Genomic DNA, 14,537 nt, shown 5'->3' on the forward strand with positions numbered 1-14,537 from the left:
CAGGAAGTTGGCATAAGAACATAAAACAGGCAGAACCCCCCATCCCATTTTGTATGCTCTGAGCAGTTCCTCGAGATGCAGCTGTGAGCGCAGGTCTGATCTAAACCAATTCCATGCAGTCAGCAAACTAAGAAAGACACCAATTGAGATTGTAATGATTACAGAACCACAACTGTGATGTTTCTCTAAGGTTTCACTGTGGCTCATTTAAACTGCAAGTTCCTAGGAGCTGAGCCCTCCTGCATTCACTTTGCTGTGCTGTGAAGAGTACTCTCTATATGTAGAATTCTGTCTATGGCAGAATGAAATAATCTCTTTGCAGTCAACGCTAAACAAAATGGTGCTGTTTAAATCTTCAAACAAAATAAACAGATGAGGCAAAAATCCTACCATATAGATAAAATCTGGCAAAACATGTGACATCTTAAATATTGTTTGTGGCAATTGAGAATAAATGTTATTTATGAGAAAATTATTGAAAGTAACTAATATCAACAATTTAAAAAAAGTTATTATTTAAGAATGTAGATAAACAGTACATCATTCAAAAAAGAATATGTTTCTCTTACCTTATTTTTTAAATGAGAATTACAGAGATTCCTTTTAGCTACATTATCACATACATAAAAATAAAAATTCAAGGTATGTTTCCAAGTCATAGAAACTGCTGAACAAAAGATATGGCATGGTATGGCTGTTGTATGCCATAATCTGTTCCTAATTTAACTCAGCTTCTCTCAGGGAAGATCGCTGTAATTGAAAAGTGATCCTCTGGTAGCAAAGAGCTGGGGAAAAAGAGGTACATTTCTATATCATGAAGGTGATTTGGGGAGTGTCTAAAGACATTATATAAGACATCCTGAGTAAGTGTAAAAATGGACTTTGTATGGATCAAAGAGAAAGGAACTAAAAGTAAAAACCATCCTAGTTTAAGAACATAATAAGGTAACTACATGTATACTCTCAAACGAGGAAGTCATGTCCAAACAAGGCAAACTGAATAAAATATAAACTCTGGCAAGTTAAATGTAAAACCTCAATGAAGCAAACTAAAGGAAAGTCTGAAGAGCAACATATTAAAAGTATAAAAGCTAATAATAAAAAGATCTTTCAAAATACATCAGAGGAAATGATCAAAGCAGAAAAGGAGCATCAAGGAAGGTAGACCACAAAAGCAAAATGAACTATTTATATCTGGGTTCACTAGAGAAGCATCAGTGAGATTTTATTACTTGCAGATGAACTATCCTAAACTGAATCAGTGCTAGAACAAACTGATATACCAAACACTGCCAAATTTCTAAGAGCAGATGATATTTGTCTGCTAAGTTCCAGGAGAATATGATTAGGATATTGTTAAAGAAATTGTTATTGAGCATATTCTACAGCTTAACTCTGCAAGAGGTAGAGAAGGCAAGAAATGCAGCTCCCCTTTTGGAAACCACAGGAGGTACAGTAAGCCTGTATGGCAAAATTGAAAGCAGCTATAATCAGTGATGGAATTAGTAGGCATTTAAGTAACACTCATTTGGGTAAGAGTTAGGTCTCAACACTTATAAAGATGGAAAGCCTTTCAAATTTATTAGAAGTTTCTGAAGGAAATTGGGGAAGAGGAATCAAGTAATATCCCTGTGCAAAGAAGGTCTTCCAACAATTTTATCCAAGTGCTTAGAAGACTAGGTTGTTGGGAGAAGGTCCTTTCATGGATTAACAATACATCAAAAGCAGGAAATGCATAGTAATATTAGTGAATTTTCACCATGGAGGAATTCTCCAGAGCCTCTCGAAAAAGACTAGGCAGACTACTAGTAGAATTAAGTGATCATGTTTGCTGATGACGCCAAATTGCCAATACTAGTCAGCTCTAAAGCCCGTAACAGCATTACTGTATGGAACAGAAGTCAAACTAACACAAACACAGAATACACAAAACAAGGGAGGACAGCTTTAACTCTTTTAGCAGTGATGGCTATGACTGAGAGCTTGGAGTTAATGACAGAGGAGCAGGGAGCCACAGAAACAAAACATCCCCAATATTAATCTACTGCGTAAATCCACAATGTGCCCAGCACCTGGAGTTCTTCATGCAGCTCTTACTCCATCTCAAAGAAACTACAAAAAGCACAGAGAGGGGCAAAAATCATCAAAAGTAACAAATTATTTTCATACCAGGAGGAACACAGAGTCTTGAGAAGATCAAGCCTTTAAAACCAAAAACAGAGCAAAGATAATGAGTAAGAAAAGAGGTGGTTTTCTTTCTCACAATACAGGACCTAGAGGTTCCCCAGTGATTTTATTGGTTAGTAAGTAAAAGAAGTGCAATGCCTGATGAGGCTGTGGGATTCACTACCCAAGTGCCAGAGGTGTAAGCTGGTTCAAAAAGGTTTTGAAAAGTTTATGCCTGTGTGTATCCTCAAGGCTTTCACACATGATGGGTCGGATACAGCAGTTGAGATCTATCAACTCACCAGGGAAAGGCTGGCTCTCAACCTTCTCTACTCCTTTCTCTTCCTTATGCACCCACCACCAGGGGATGGGAAGAAGGTGGGCAAGATAAGGGTGCAGGCTGACCTGGAAAAGCTGTTCTGCAGCTCCTGAGCCTGGATGTGATTGCAAGTCCTGTGGGGTATGGCCAGGTAGGTGCTGTGTACTCAGCACAGCTGAGGCAGATTTCCAAATAGTGAAATGCCAAGTGAGGCTTTCTAGTTGATAGACAAATACAGCAAGTGACCCTAGATGGTACCCACCGTGATCCAACCATTTGCTCTAGTATATAATATAATGCAATTTGACTGAAACTGCAGCTGGTAACTCCATAACACAAAGAGTAAAAATTATACTTTGTTTTCATTTCTGTTTGAGTAAAATCTATGCTTGGCTGAACCAGAGCCATAACATCAAATTCTGATAAATGTCATTCTCGAGATTTACTGCTTCCTGTAAAAATAGTAAGTGCAAGAGATCTCCCTCCACACCCTTTTCTTTTTCCATTTTAAGAAGAAACATACAGAAGCTCCAACGTATCAGGGACAGCAGTGTACTGAATATTTTCACAGCACAATTTCTGAAACAGATGTCTGGCTAAAGCAAAATTCTAATCAGCTAAATCTGAATCTCACATAGGGAATAAACAGTTATCAACACACAAAAATTCTGGTAGTTAGAAATGTTTTATAGGGCATGCCTGTTCCTTTAATTGCATCTCTATTTAAATCCCTGTTAGCACCATACATGTTTCCTTTCCCATCCACAAACTCTTTTTTCTATATCTGTACTCTTCTAAAGTCTATAATCAAGATTCAATTGGACCTTAAAATGCAGAGTTATGCTTTGGTAAAATAAAACACCAAAAGCATAGCAGTTTTTCACGTTTTCCTTCATTTACCCTGCCAGAAAAAATCAAGTAAAAAAATAATCGGCACTGTCACTTGAAGAAAAGAAAAAAAGAGGGAAGAAAGAAAGAAAAATACTTAATATGAGCCTTAGCCAGGAGCATTTTATCCATCAGTGGTAAATGAGTCAGATATGAGTTGGCCAGGAAAAGAGCTGCTTTACCCAAAATCTGAGTTTAAAGTGAGTCATCTCACTCCAACACCAATATATCCTCCAACATAACTGGCCAGAGTTTCCCGCAAAGAGACTCTTGCTGCTGCTCTTCATCTGGAGGCCTGACCATCCAGAGCTGAAGTCGACAGGATCTCTGCCATTGAATCAGTGAAACAGGCTTAGAGTTGCAGGCCAGAACTATCAGCCTGGCTGGCCGTGGTGGGAATTAAGAGGAAGCAAATTGACTCCTGGTGTAATGAAGGAACCCTTCAGACTGCCCTGTCAGCCACGGTGCTTCCTGTTCTGCTCCCACCCTACCTGCCACAAACAACTTTCCCAAATGAACACTCAATGCAAAAGCTTGCAACAGGTCCTCAGGAGATGACCCCATCTACAACAATAGGAGGAAGGGCACACCTTCTAAGAGAGCTTGAGACCCCACATGACTCCTCACATCCCTTCTGCCCTCTGTTTGCCATAGGAAGTGGCTGGAGAAGGGGTATTGCATACATGGTCCTTTATTACAACAAACATTAAAAAACGTGAAAAAGTAAAGCTGAACTCATCTCCACGTTACTGCTGCCTGTGTTGGTATGTACCTATGAAATGGATGGCATGCTTATGTGAAATGAAGTAAATTATGCAGAACTCAAAGTGTGCAATGTCACAGATTCAGTCTCTGGACATTCCATGATGGATTTTCACTCACACTCAAAGTGCAGTCAGGACCCTCAAAATCCAACTTTCAGGGGGACCATTTTTTATTCCATATTGTTCCTTACATTCATCAGAAAGCAAACAAAGAAAATGATGCTTAGACGCCTCAGAAAACCTATCAATTTTGGTCCAGTGGGACAGCATTTTTCTTGTCCTGTCCCTCTCTGATGGCAACTTGGCTTCATGTGACTTCTTTGAGGATTATGAATGTGGAAACAGCCTCCAGGACGCATGCGTGCGTAGGCTTTTTTTTGTGCCGCTGACAAATGTCTGCAGCACCACAGAAGATATTCCAAACGAAGTCATTTTTCCACAAAACAATTCATCACAACGGATTCATCCCTACAAGAGTCCAGAACTGATGAAGTGTAATGAATCTGGCAGCCACATGAATTCCACTTGTGTACATTTCAGCATATCCATTTTTTTCCATGTTTCTCAGCCCTGCCCTGAAATTTTGTTTTCAGAATGAGTGGAAACTGTCACAGGTTATCACTTGGTAGGCAATAAGTACAATAATTATGTGCAGTGTTAGTCAAAGGGTTATTTTGTTCAAATAATGTAGGAGCAGCAGTTGCTCTTGATAGCTGTAGTTTTGACTGGAGGCACATAACAAATAAAATTTTTGGTTATTCTCAGCAATATAAAAATACACAAAATTAACCATGCCCTTTTCCAGACAATTTATAGCTTTACTTTACTTGATTGCATTATTTCCAATACTTTAACTAAAATTATTTCTATTTCAGAGATATGCACACACAAGTAGGAATTTTTCTGTCCCTAGCTAGCAGAAGTGTCTTGTAACTGTCAGAAATTTATATGAAAAATGACATTATTCCTTATCTGAGGACTGATTAGCACAGTCACAAATCTAAAATACATCTTGTGTTCATCATGGATTCTTTTCTAAGCTTTTATGAAGTTGTCTGCAATAAAACTGGCACAAGAATAGCCATGGCATATTAAAATATAATTACAATTGGAAAGGTAATTATGAAAATACTGTGAACTTTACTAGCTAGCCCTACTCCCTGTGTGTTCCTTTGAGCCATGCCTCAACTCTTTGACAGATGAGTATTCCCACTGCTGCGAGGGCTGTTCACTCCCAAACACATCCATAACTTTGAGCATGGCACTAGTCCCCTGGGTGCCTATCAGCTCAGTTCTGATTAAAAGACCCAACATAGGAGGAAGGGACCAAAGCAAATAAGAAGCAGTCACAATGTAGGAGCCATGGATCTTTCTGGCTCCACTCCCACTACTGCTGTCCCTACCCACAGCTCCCTCCTTTCTCTACTGTTGTTCCACAGCCTGACGAGCTGCTGATTCTCCTTCTAAGACTTTTTCATCTTTCCTCCTCCCTCCCGTTTTCTGTATATGATGGTGATGCCATGATGATCTTTTGCCTTTTCTTTATACCTTTTATAACTTCTGTATTCTTACTGTTTTTAGCCTATATTCTTAGACTTATTTGTCAAGCTAGGAGACTAAACATTTTAGAAGCTTTGTAGTTAGGGATCAGAATGCCCCAAACACCAAGTTCCTCCCCAGAACACATTCTGTAAACTAAGATAGAACCGTCCAGGGGGGAAAGGTTCCTCGGGGAGGGGGGCTCACTCGAGCCTCTCATTGGGGAATCTTTGATAGATATGCTAATTAGTAAGACCTATAATGTTATACCAGATCTTTTGGGGGAGGCATTGTGGTGTGCATTGGGGTGCATTCCACCTGGACGTGGTGCACCTAAGGATCCTTAAAATAAATACCGAGGTAAAACCCCTTTTCCCCTTCTAACTGTGTTTGAGAATTGATTTTAAGACCAGGAAAAGGCATCAATGGAACCCAAATGATTCCACTACATTCTGTGTCTTTCTCTACTGGCAAAGAGCAGGAATGTTTGTCCTCAAAACAAAAAAAAACGGGAAACTCCAAAAACTTCTGCAGTGGCTTTTCTGACCATAGATAACAGAGTATGAAGTGGCTATTAAGTTTTTTTCATGTTTAATTGGCAAAACACACAACAGCACTTACTGCATCATTTTCTCAATTTGGAAGTTGAAAGCAATCTTCATCAATGTAAAAAGCAGATGACAAGTTGGAAAAAACAATATTCTCATTCTTTGCTGGTGTACCTTCATCTTGGCACATAGAAAATGTTTGCCCTAACCCTGACCAGGATTGCTTTAAGTTTTATACTGGCACTGCTCCATTTCTTCCAGGGAAGTAACTTTTAACACCTAATATAATTTAATAATGATTTAAGTCCATCCTTTGTTAAACACCTTCCTAGAAAATTAAAACTAAAACAGATTTGAAAAGTTTCTAATGAGAAGAATATGGTTGATTACACTTTACCATGTCTGTTTACTTCATATGGATATTGCACTTTTCATGCAGTAGCAAGCATTAGACACGGGATGAAAACAAGGTTCTTGTACTAATCATGAACTTTAGTACAGACATAGAGATACCAAAAAAACACCCAAAAAACTGCTAGCATAGAACATCTCTGCTTCCAGTGGCTAAGTGAGAGAACTCAAATCCAGGGATAAAAATTCCAGGTATCTCAATTAGCAGATAATTTTGAAACAACTCTTAGTCTTCCTTTCTTCTTCACTTCACTTGGCCAGAGTGAAAGCCTTGTTCTCTACAATAATTTCATGCACTTACCTGCTGCCTTCCTGAGGAATACACTGCTCAACATCCACTGAAAGAGAGGCCATAGCAGATACTGTTTCTGTCTCCTCCCTCTCCTGCTTCTGAGACTCAGCCAGAGCACAATCCACTGGCACAGAGTATGGCTCCACTGACTTCCAGTACTTGCCTAAGGAAAACACACATAATAATTTATGGGAATTTTAGCTAGCATGGTGGTACAAGAACAGTAATCACTTAGTTCAACCCTGAGTGATTATAATTTAAAATCACTGTGGTGTAAGCAGTACAGTTGAAATTTCAGACTGCAGTGAAGAGGTCTATTTCTGAACCTAAGAATGCCAAGTTGGAAAGCGCTTTCATTCCAAGAGCTGTGTCACACCCTTCCCCAGAAGGTAATAAACTGGAGGAGTAACACACAGACTAATGAACACAGATTGTCAGGCAGGCAATTGGCTTTATCTACCCAAGGTGATGGGAGTTCAGAGCAGAACTAGGAGCTCTGATATGGCATGCAGTTGATGCAAAGACAGCGAAATGTAGAAAAATGTACATTGTTGTACAAAGTGCTCACACAGCACCGTCCTGAAAAGGAAAGAAGTCAGAAATGTCAGCTCGGACTGAAGTGGTGTTGCCAGAATAATCAGGTTTGTTAGTCCTGGATGTTCTTTCTCCTCCAACCTCAGGGCGTATACTAGAACAATAATTTATTTAAAACTTTCATATATGAACTGGCTGTTGCTGGAAGGCTGCCAGGTATCATAAGGAGTAGAGCTTTATGGTTTGCTGTGTAAAAATACAGCAGTGGATTAAAAGCATGAGTATTTGCAGATTTCTGCCTGCAACAGAAAAAGCGCATCAAGAAAGGCAAAAAATAATGGCAGGTGACTCATCTTAAACATATAAAATGATCTGCTACTGCAGGGATATTAAGAAACAGTTGATTATTGGTAACCACATGAACAAGTATGAATTTACATATATATTTCTTACAGTTCAGTAAAACACTGAGCACTCCCTAATTGCCAGGTGGATGACACCTGGGAATTAGGAGCTTTGGGAAGTCTGGGAGCTCTGGACCAGAGCTTACTCAGTGTTTAGCAAGAAGCTTTCAGCAGCTGCTGCAGAGGTTGGATCAGGGTACTTATCTGGGAATTAGACAGAGGGTTTCAACAGCTGTGGAAGAGAGGGGATCAAGTAGGGGACCTTTCCAAGGACTAAAAGGAGGATTTTGGCAGCTGGGCAGCAGGCTGAGCTGAGGTGATTATCCAGAGGGTAGCTGGAGGCTTTGACAGCTGGGAGGCCAGGCCAGCAGTGGTGCTGCCTGTGCTGCAGAAAGGCTGCTGAAAACTCCCTCTTTGGTAACACAGCTCTCAACACAGTTTCAGGCTTTTGGAAAGATGAACTTTTCCCTCCAGTGAGAAAGCAGCTGTCAATAAAGCCTGAAAATGTCTTTATTCAAAAACATCATTGCAAGATGAAAGCCCAAGTCAATCTTCAAGAACAAGCAGTGAGCATGGCCAGAGTGTTTCTTTGAACTCTAATAGTGTGCACGTTTGAGTAGTTAGCAGAATCTTTAAATAACGGGGACCTTCTGGGGATAAAACGTAAAGTGTATTAAGTATCCTACAAAGTTGAGATTAAGTGTTAGGAGGTTGGCTTTGCTCCAAAACATGAAAGACAGAGCTAAAAAAGTTATGTACATAACAGTAGGCTCAATGATTGGAGCCTGGCAAATTTTATAAAAACAAGACAAAAATATTCTCTATTATTACTGTGCTCAGAGACCATATTCTCTATTCATTAAATAACACACTAAAAACAAACAAAAAAGTTATATGAGCATTCCACAATGTTCTCACAGATCCTATGTGCAAAAGTCAGTCTTTGCAATATACACCCAATTCAAACCCTATAATTTATGAGCTAAATGTTCACAGAGTGGGTGGGGTTTTTGTTGCAGAAACAGATGTGCAAGAAAATCAAATCTGTTGGCATGGGAATAATACCCCCTCTTGCCTATAAAAGAAATGAACCCATGTTCACTGCTGGAGTTTTCAAGGGCTTTTATTCATAAAATAAAATATTAGTACCCAGCTACCACTGTGTTGCTCTCCTGCAGCAACAATAAAACAGCATCACTGAGGATTGCTACATCACATTCATTCATTCACACACAGGCTTACACACCAGCTGCCCCCTGAATCCTGACTTTCTTGTAACATTAAAACTCAGGGCCAATTCAAGCACATTAGTGGGCTTTCTGTGCCCATTTAACTGCCCTTCGCTCCCAAGCGATTGGTGATTTTCCTTGTTTTCCTGCATTGAGGGCTGTGTTTTGAGAGGTGCTTCAGCGATAGAGAGAGCAGTCAGGCCAGGAGGCAGGCGGCAGCCCATATACTGCAGTGGAGGGTCCTGGAGAACAGAACTACAGGGCAGGGTGTTTGTGGTTTGTGGGGGGAAATGTTTCAGCAATCCCAAATAGGAACAGCATCCAGGTAGCAAGAGGTACCTCATGCAAAGAAATCTCTGTGATACTGTGAAAAAGCAATTACAAGTTTTTCTTTAAAATCAGAAAACTGTACTTTACAAATACCTGGGGTAAGCAGAACGCCTTTGCAAGACTCTTTTTATCCAGCACAACATTTATTTGTTGTACATGAAACATACAGGCCTTGAATGAGTGTTCAGCCCAAAGATTTGCAGGCTAAGTGTTACAGAATGGAGAGGCAATCACAGCATGCAGCTGCAAAGGAGCTTTGTTAGGATGCATGCTGTGGATTCATAGTTAAAAGAAGTCAAAAATCATCAGCCTCAAACTGCTCCCATCTCTGAAAATGCCATTTCTACTGTGCTCTAATGGAATGTGAAATTCCACCAGTTCTGCTACATTCATTGACAAGAACTTGGTGGAGCTCAAGGGAAAGAATGAAGCATACTGCTGGTTTCATTCATACAAAACTTGAGCAATCATGGATTGCAAGGAAAAAAAAAATGAAACCAAATCAATCAAATCTTCAAGTTAGATTCTGCTAACTTCTAGGTATACTTTGGCTTTCAGCATGAAAATGTGCTTAAGTCTCCCTCAACGATTTGTGGGAGCACTGACTATTACCAGGAAATAATAAAAGGGAATGCTTCTGTCACTGCTGCAGGCATTTGTAATTACCTTTCATAGATAGATTTGGATATGCCGTATCATGCCTTGCTTGAAAAAGGTGTTTGGGGTTGGTATTCTGCTAGTGAACAGGATCGTTTAGAAGTAGCCTATTACGTAGGTTTGGGAACTACTAATTCCAAAAGTATTACGTTTCTAAAGGAGCTTTGGATCACTGTCAATACAAAACATGTATAGAAATTCTATTCTAGTTAGAAAAAAGTTGTCTCTTAGTTTCTAAGTGTTGTAGCTTCAAGGTTTTGCAAAATGCACAGAGGAGGGGCTTATTTGGTATAAAATATTGCTAATGTTCATTATGAAAGTTGGATCATAGAAATACAAAACCGATATGCATGCAAGCAATGATCCAAACAAATCAGGCTTTCTCAGTACCTCTTGAGATGCTACTCAACAGCCTAATGCTCTCCAGCCTGCATAACTCTCTAAAATATTGAACAGGTACTTGCTTCTCTTAGACCTAAATATGCATCACAAAGCTGCACTGAACTTCCTCGGGGCTCCTTTCTATCATTCAAACATACTTCTTTCTAATACTTGGTCTCTCTCCAGACAAAATGAGGTATACATAACTTTTTAGGTAGTAACTGCAAGGAAAGGCAGAATGTTGTATGTAAATAACTCCAAACCCTGAGCAGCCTGACTTAGGTTTCAGAAGAACAGCCCAGTGGACTGCATGATTGTACCAGTTCAGCTGAAACCTAATTGTGGCAAAATTAAGTCATTCTGCAGATCTCTGGACTATGTTTTCAGACTTACACTATATATTTGTTCCTAAATCCACACCTTCTCTCTCAACAGCCACCATTTGTGTGTATTCCTAGTCTTCTGTTTGTCTGTTTCTCAATTCACCATTTTTTGGTTTCAGATCCATTTTCCATTACATACATGTTTTAGTTCAAACAGAATTGCATCTCCTTTCCTTGTGTCTCTGGTCTGTGTGTAGCATTCTGCCCTTATCATCATTTACAAATCTGTTCTATCTTGCACAGTACATGAATCTCCTTGACTTGCTGACTCCTTCCAGATCATTAACAGATTATTAACAGGGAATTTTAACTCATGAGCTACCTGAGAACATACCAGTCAGCAAAAAAGGATTTAATGGAATATATTATATACAGCTGATTTAATTGCAGCATTTGCATATCTCGGTGTCTGTTGGATATGCAGGATGAATTATATACCTACAATGAATTTTCTTTGCCACTTTGCAACTAAAATCTGATTGAGAGTACTGCATGAACAGTGAATTAGGCATGATGTCCCTTCTAAAAACTGCATTTATTTTATGTAGATGAATCCCAGTCATTTGTGGTTCATCTCAAATAAAGGAAAACATTTGTTATTCATTTGTTATTCTTAAGGAGACAGCAAACAGTAGAAGTCAGGAAGCTCCCACTGCCTCAGTAGAATGGCAGAGAGCAGAAGATTAGAGAACTTAAGGGAAGTGTGCTCAGTTGGATTAAAGCAATTGATAGCATAAAGTTCTTCAGTGAGCAAATGCCCTAAAGCATCTGGGTAGCTAATGGCTGGGGTCAGAGCACACAAGTGAAGCAATAATGTACCCTCTGTCTCAGAAACAATAACATAATGTATTTTTTAGCACTGTTCCATGGATCAGTGGCCATTCTGAGCTTTTCAGCTTTACCTCAAGCTCCTATGAATCTCAAAGTGAGTACCTTGTAAAGGGCTGCAAAACCAGAATCTGAACAAACTATTTGTTAGAGCTCTAATTTACCTGTCTGTTCCTGTCCCTCACTGACAAACATCTATTTCATCCAAGCTGCTCTGGAATGAAAAGATTTGGGAATATTCAGGAATCAGAAATGTTTAAATAATTTTAATGGGTTACTTTTTCAAGGCTAAATACATGGCAGAAAACAAAGAGCTGTTGAAGAAGCAAAAATAAAAGCATAGATATATATATATAAATATTAGACACAGCATGTGAACTTATACATAAAACATTTTCCCACTCTTTTCTCTGAAACAATAATGTCTATGACATTAATTAATAATAAAAAATAACCCCAAGCCCAGAAACCCACCAACTCAAACTGAGAAACATACTTTGAATTTCAGTGGTCTTTTTTAAAGAAGCTATTGCATTCATATTGGGGATTTGGTGCACAATATCTTCTGGGAGAGGCTCCAGCTGAAAGAATAGAATAGAATAATATAAATATTCAATAAGCCACAGGGACATAAAACAAACTGAAACAGTCTAATCCTCAGGAAAAGCTCAGCCCAAGAACTGGTTAATATGTTGCTGGTATCAGTTCTAAATGTATAGTCATGATTTTGTTTTCTGTTTTCCAGCCATGTAATTGAATTCCAAGGGGCTTTTCTATTGGATGCAAGACTAATCTATGGAGTCTCAGAAGCAGGTGCATGTCTGTGTATTATTCATTAAAAAAATGCTAGTTATTTGTGTGATTTTTGAAGGTTCCTCACAAACCAAATTCCACTGTGTCTGTATACGCAGCTGGGCACTCCAAACAAAACTTTGCTGAAGCCACACTGGAACCAAAGTGTGCACTCTATTATCTTTATTTTTCTGGTGTTATTACGTCTAACCATCTTACACATTTTAAGGTTTATAGGGGAAAACCATAAAACACAGCTGCGTTTACTAGCGTAACATTAATTTCAAATAAAATAGTAAATAAAAAACGGTTATGCAGATTAGCAGTAAGAGTTCCCCAAGTAAGTTTTTTATAGAATCAGCTGCATTTTAATTAGCTAGTTTTAATTGTACATTCTTTAAGTAGGGCTGCATTAGCAGAAAGAAGTGTTCAGTTGCTGCATAGTAATTTTTGCCCTGCAATTGATAAATATAAAAAGCAAACTGTATTTTCAAATTCACCCACGTGCTTTTTTGTCCACCTTCCACACATTTTCCCCAAGGACAAAATGGTAAAAAAATTGTTTGGGCTGAATGTTTCTCCTTGCACTGTAGTAACTATATTCTCTTTGAACTATGCTGAGAGTCATGAAGCTCCTCTGCTTCCCCACATAAGCGACCATAGCTGAGTGTGCAGGCATGCGTCCTGAGGAATAGCAACTGTGTCAAGGTGGACAAAAATGAGCGATATCAATACCAATCTCTCCTCTCTAAAGATGAGGAAGTTCAACCACCGTTGACAGGAGACATCTGTACTGCAGAAAAAACTCCTTTCTTAAGCCTGCCTGGGTCTATTTTAAACTAGGTCAAGTGAAGCCCACCCAAGGAGCTTGCTTTGTGAAGTTAATAGTTCAGTAGCCATCATATATTGTCTTCCAGGTTGCTACTGCTGCATTGCTACTCACTAGCTAGATAAAATCAACTTTGATCCAAGCACATATAGTGGGAAGTAATGGCAGTGTGGATACTCCCTCAGTGGTGCTATTTTAAGCAAGCTCAGCTACAAATCCCGAAACTTCTGGGATCCTGCCACTACAATCAGCAGTGAATGCCTGTCAGTGATAAAGACATTGCAAATATCACCAGTCTTTTGGAGTCTTGGTAACTAAAATGAATAGGGCTGTTCATGTCATTATTTCCTTAGAAGCCCATATGGGATTGCAGCTGGAAGATTTTCTTCTGGCTAGAAACAATAGCACTATGTTTTGTTTTCAAATAGTATAAATCAGTCCATTCTGCACAGTGATCAACTGTGCAGAAAAGTGCTGGTTGGACCTGACTGGGACCCAGCTCTACTCGGTTACCAAAGAGGCCAAAGTGTAAAGAAAGTTTATTGCTATCAAATACGTATCATGGATTAGCACAAAGACAGCAATTACAATACAAATAATATTTCAGATACTTTTGCAATCCTTGAACCACATTTACTTTGTCATCTTCATAGGTGGCTCTATCTGGTAACTCTTTCAGGTGCCTGGGGGCGAACTGTGCATTTATGAAAATGCCAACCAACAGATCAAGCTTTACAGATTTTAGAAAAATAATCCATATAATAACCTTAATAATCCATACTTTGAGTTATGCAGATAAATAGCATTTGCTTTATCACCAGTCATTTTCAGTTTAAAGTAATCTATCATTTGGCCAGGAAGAATACAAAACCCTGAAGTTCTGTTTGGTCATGCTTGGGTGCAGGAATACATAAGGAGAAGCAAAGAGTAGTTTAAAGTTTTGTTTCATCAATTTCCTAATTCCTAAGGCTTTGATGACCAATTCACTTCCCTGAAACAGAAAAAAATAGCTCCAGGCCATAGCAGTAGGAATAATAGTAAAAGGTATGGAATTGCCAGGCTGCAATATGTGAGAGCTGCATCTTGGTTTGCCCTTTGAGTACCCCAAGATTCTTTAGGCAGACCTTTTGTACAAACTATATGCAGACCCTTTGTACTAATTATTAATTAACTTATTAATTTGTACTTGAAGCTGGCTTTTTGCAAGAGCCAAAACCTAAAAAGTTTGATTTTCCCTGATATA

General features: G+C 39.0%; 1 protein-coding gene across 14 annotated transcripts in view; it reads right to left on the minus strand.

Moving 5' to 3' along the window:
* Window positions 1-14,537, minus strand: part of HDAC9 (histone deacetylase 9) — a 462,820-nt gene that overhangs the window by 9,045 nt on the left and 439,238 nt on the right. For all 14 annotated transcript variants that reach the window (XM_032110318.1, XM_032110251.1, XM_032110312.1 and 11 more), the window contains 2 exons: window positions 12,170-12,254; window positions 6,937-7,090 (listed from right to left, as the gene is read on the minus strand). In XM_032110318.1, the coding sequence (XP_031966209.1) occupies window positions 6,937-7,090; window positions 12,170-12,254 (239 nt within the window). The remainder of the gene's footprint in view (window positions 1-6,936; window positions 7,091-12,169; window positions 12,255-14,537) is intronic.

Source organism: Corvus moneduloides, chromosome 1 (assembly GCF_009650955.1).
Source record: "Corvus moneduloides isolate bCorMon1 chromosome 1, bCorMon1.pri, whole genome shotgun sequence".
Taxonomy (NCBI): domain Eukaryota; kingdom Metazoa; phylum Chordata; class Aves; order Passeriformes; family Corvidae; genus Corvus; species Corvus moneduloides.